Source organism: Rutidosis leptorrhynchoides, chromosome 6 (assembly GCF_046630445.1).
Source record: "Rutidosis leptorrhynchoides isolate AG116_Rl617_1_P2 chromosome 6, CSIRO_AGI_Rlap_v1, whole genome shotgun sequence".
In the NCBI taxonomy this organism is placed as follows: Eukaryota; Viridiplantae; Streptophyta; class Magnoliopsida; order Asterales; family Asteraceae; genus Rutidosis; species Rutidosis leptorrhynchoides.
In genome coordinates this window covers 140,926,022-140,930,195 of record NC_092338.1, presented here as the reverse complement: position 1 = coordinate 140,930,195, position 4,174 = coordinate 140,926,022, and the positions used below count along the sequence as shown (strand labels likewise).

General features: G+C 33.2%; 1 protein-coding gene across 4 annotated transcripts; it reads right to left on the bottom strand.

Moving 5' to 3' along the window:
- Nucleotides 1-428: 428 nt before the first annotated feature.
- Nucleotides 429-3,086, bottom strand: LOC139853227 (probable plastid-lipid-associated protein 11, chloroplastic). Of its 4 annotated transcripts, none has more exons than XM_071842602.1 (4): nucleotides 2,543-3,086; nucleotides 1,927-1,992; nucleotides 1,084-1,191; nucleotides 429-787 (listed from the first exon to the last, which is right to left on the bottom strand). In XM_071842602.1, exons 1-3 carry the CDS (start codon nucleotides 3,043-3,045, stop codon nucleotides 1,086-1,088), a joined length of 675 nt encoding a protein of 224 aa, XP_071698703.1. In that variant the 5' UTR covers nucleotides 3,046-3,086; the 3' UTR covers nucleotides 429-787; nucleotides 1,084-1,085. The 4 variants fall into 4 exon arrangements, 2 of the variants coding, with proteins under 2 accessions (XP_071698703.1, XP_071698704.1); XR_011761311.1 differs by lacking the exon at nucleotides 429-787 and adding an exon at nucleotides 1,307-1,394 and having other exon boundaries at nucleotides 1,087-1,191; XR_011761312.1 differs by lacking the exon at nucleotides 429-787 and adding an exon at nucleotides 1,279-1,394 and having other exon boundaries at nucleotides 1,100-1,191.
- Nucleotides 3,087-4,174: the final 1,088 nt, after the last annotated feature.

Here is a 4,174-nt window from a genome sequence, read left to right as displayed (position 1 = left end):
ATCAGACCCATGCCCCTCAAATACAATATCATCAACCATCAAGGAGGTACTAATACCAACCTCGGCTCGGAGAAACAAGTGGCTGTTGGTGAAATTTTGCAATGAATACAAAAGAAAGTTGTTCCTAACAGCAACTTTTGAGAACACGAAGATGAGCTACGATTAGTTTGGGGCTGGATTACGTTACCGAAAGATTTAATTAAAATGAATCGTATGTGCCTAGTCATATGATCCACTTTAGATTACTTTATGGTGTATTTAGAAGTCATTTAAGACATTTACTTTTCACTGAATGATCTGTTTTTTTGTACAATTCTTAATTTTGTAAATAAAATTGTTGATTCTTTGTCACTTATCTCTGTGACTTAATCTGAATAATGGTATGTTTGTAGGAGACACAGAAATAGAGACTCTTTCTCAAACAAACATATGAAATCAGCACTTAATACAAAATGAAAGTAAGCAGCCACTTAATATTACCATATACAAATATACATACATCCAAGACAATCTACAATTGGGTCAATTTGCCTCTATGTTAATAGATAGTGAAAGGGAATACCTATACATAATGCAACATGAAATAAACATATGAATGGGTTGTTTTGTGTAATGTTCTATACTAACAATACAAAACAGTCGCCCAAAGTCTGTTCTTTATGCATAACAGCTGTTGTTTTTAATCACTTACTCTTTCCATTCGTAAGGAGCACGATCAACAAGAAGGTAGTCTCCGCGTATATCTTTAGCAATTCGAATATCGTTATCCAAGTACACTGAATCAAACCTGATCACAAGAATCAACACATATCTTATGACCAAAGAAAAAAATTATAGTTTGACTTTCAAAGTAAAACAAATTCTTTTATAAATTGGGACTGATATGGTTTCCTTTATGTTTTGTGCAACAGATACAAATAAATTAACCAATAAAATGAATGCCACAACTGGGAACAGGTCATGTTAAGCATGACCTGAAAGTGATATCAAATTTGGATTATAAAAGTATACATGTTTAACTTCAATGAACACATTTATCTACTGTTTTGGGTATGTACTGTGATGTAAAATATTATCATATACATTTATTTATACTCTCTCCAAGAATAAGGGGCGCGATCGACAACTAGATAATCCCCTCTAATATCCTTTACGACCCGTATCTCTTCATCAAGGTACACAGACTCAAACCTACATAAACATCGTAACTTTATTTTAAATAATAAAAAAAGAAGCTTTAAAACTGGATATTAGTATCCGTAAACATATCCTTCTCACACTGAATAATAGAAGAGCAGACCAATACCAAGTACTTAGATGTTGAGCAGTTGAGTTCATGAATTATGTCTTTAAAAAGTAATCCTTTTAGCCAGAAAGTTTTAGTTCCATCAAATCTGAAACATTTAACTATTTCTTAAGTACCTATAATTCCCTTCAATAAAGATAAAGATTAGACTTTAAATACAAATCAATATCATCAGTTAAATACTATCACTGATAACATTTGGAGATTTTTTTTTTTTTTAACTAAAACCTGAGCTTTCTTGTCGTAAAACTAAAATAAAATTTGCAGGCGTATTTGAAATTGTCTAAGCTTGCTCATCGATCATTCTAATGATATGGGTTCGTAGACTCATAGTTTTCCTTTTCATAAGAGAAAGGATCTGTATATAAACAACCGCAAATGCTAGACTAACCGCAGAAAGGCATCTTATTTTGGTCAAGGTATGCTAGGACTATTTGTAAGTGGATTCGGGAATGAAACAAGTTTACTGATTACAACTTTCAGAGGCTATCCTAATACATTAGGTTCTTGTAATATTGTTCATCATTAACAAATGTAACAAAATCACAAACACACACATGCAGCAAAAGATCATGAATCAAGATCACAAGTAACTGAAAGAAAAAGTTCATCTAACTCACCATCCTTGACCAAATGGTGGCAGTGGAAACTCCCAATCCTTCCCACGTAAAACCGCGCTAGTAAACCTACAACAAAAGAAGACATGGTCACACCATAATCCCTATGTAAACATATTCATATATATTCAAATAGCCCCAGGCCTCCAACTCAACTGAATCAAAGTTTTGTTCATACTTTAACAAATGTTGTGTTAGAATTTGAATGTGAAGATTGTATCACTCAAAATAGGATTTTTCCCTTAGGGCCGTCGTTGAAGATGCTTAAAATACTTGTAAATTTTCAATAACCGACATCTAAAAGTCAACATAACCGCTACGTACAAAATTTTTAAACACCTTAACAACAACCTGGGTGGTCGTTAGAAAAATCCTTCATAATATTACAATAGTTTTACATATTTAGGGACTAGTTATGAAACAAACTTAACCATCTCAAGATTGTCAAGACTCAAGTGGTTAGTGTAGGTCAAATCTCACTAATAGCATAAATCGGGTGGTTAGGGAATAGGTCAAAACGTCACGCGATAAGCAGGTTAGACTGCATACATAGAGAATACGGTATCCATTTAACAGTTTATCATCAATTAATCATCATAATTCATACAAATATATATACCTAAAATCGACACGCTGTGATGACGCAATTTCGATACCAGACCGAACAAAGAAAACACCATCAGGAGGGAAAGTAATGACATTATTAAGCTTCTTATTTTCGACATCGATAACTTGCAAAACATCTCCAGCTTTCGTTCCGAAAAAGCTAGCATTTTTAATAATAAACAGTTGTTCTTTCTCTGTGGTCCAAAGCAATCGCCAGGTACCGGAGAGTGAATCGTTGGTAGTTATCTGATCACGGTTGATTAATGCGATTGTATCGATTGCGTCGGTGATCTGAGAGAGCTTTTGAGGGTCGGATTGTGTGGTGATTCCTCTGTTTTGATCGGAAATTAAATTAAGGAGGTTTGATTTAGCAGATGAGAGAGATTGTGGTTGTGATTGTGAAGTGAGAGATGAACGGATTAGGGTTAGGGTTTGGGGATGGGGTTTTGGGGGTTGATTGAAAGAGGTGAATACTGTATTGGAAATGGCGGGAAAGGTTGATGATGAAGTCGCCATGAAAACTGGAAATGAATCAGATGATAATAATTGTATGGTGGGATTTTTGTTGTTGTGATTGAGGTGTTTCTATTTATATTTCTTAATTATAAAAATATAAACTAGTTTTTTTTTTCCTTTTTGTTTTTCAAAAAAACTGAAACTATATTGATAACTCGAGGCGTTCATCGGGAAAATAAAATCTCGCAACAACATACAACACGAAGGCAATCAACGCCCGAAAACAAAACGTAACAAAAAAACTGGACAATTACAAAAAAAAACCACGATCAAGCACAAAAACATGAAATGAAAACCGAAAGCATACACGACACTACACACTAGAATCTAACAAACATCAAAACAGAAACGATATTATGTCAGTCGAACACAGAGCCACACGAGCCAAGAATACTCATCACATCCCCTCGACATTAAATCTTCTCAATTCCTCCCCATGAATCTTTTTTGGCTTTGGAACTCTCTTTTGTTTTTACTTAAATATAAACTACTTATCTCAATAATTGTCTAGTATTCATGTTCCAAATTAATTGTCCACTTTTATAAATGAATAGATAAGAATAATGTGATAATATCTTTTTTGTGTTATAATATTGCTCGATTTACTATTTTTCTGTGTTGTAATATTGCTCGATTCTGTTTTAGGTTATCTCCTTTTTCTTCCGAACTTGGGCGATTCTAAGGCGATTTTTGGGGTTCCAAACCTTATTTTCATCAACTTGAAGAGGGTTAATCATCAAGCGAATTAGTTTCATCATATAAATCATTGGTACAATTGTTTCTTCATTATTATTTGTGATTTTAATTATGAACATTGTTGTTTTCCATCGTTTGGTTGATTTTTCTAGCATGTTAGGCTAAACCTTCATAGTGTTTGCTTTAATGTAAGATTCTTGATGATGGATTGCTCTATATTTTGAGTTATTAAAGTTATTATTGTTTGATTAATCATGTTCTTTCGTTTAACCCATTGTTGTGATTATCTATATTCTTTAATTCGATTACACAACTTGTTGACAAGTTTATGTGAATTTATTAGTGATTAACAAGTGGTGCTTCAACACGTTAAGTGATCGAAGGATTAGGAATTTGATTTCAAGTGATTGTATTGAATGTTAAATTGGTAATT

Coding starts and splice junctions, on each gene's coding strand:
- LOC139853227 (XM_071842602.1), bottom strand. CDS start 3,045: ATGGCGACTTCATCATCAACCTTTCCCGCCATTTCCAATACAGTATTC. Junction 1,993..2,542: donor TCACAGCGTGTCGATTTTAG/GTATATATATTT, acceptor CTTTTGTTGTAG/GTTTACTAGCGCGGTTTTAC. Junction 1,192..1,926: donor CCACCATTTGGTCAAGGATG/GTGAGTTAGATG, acceptor ATGTTTATGTAG/GTTTGAGTCTGTGTACCTTG.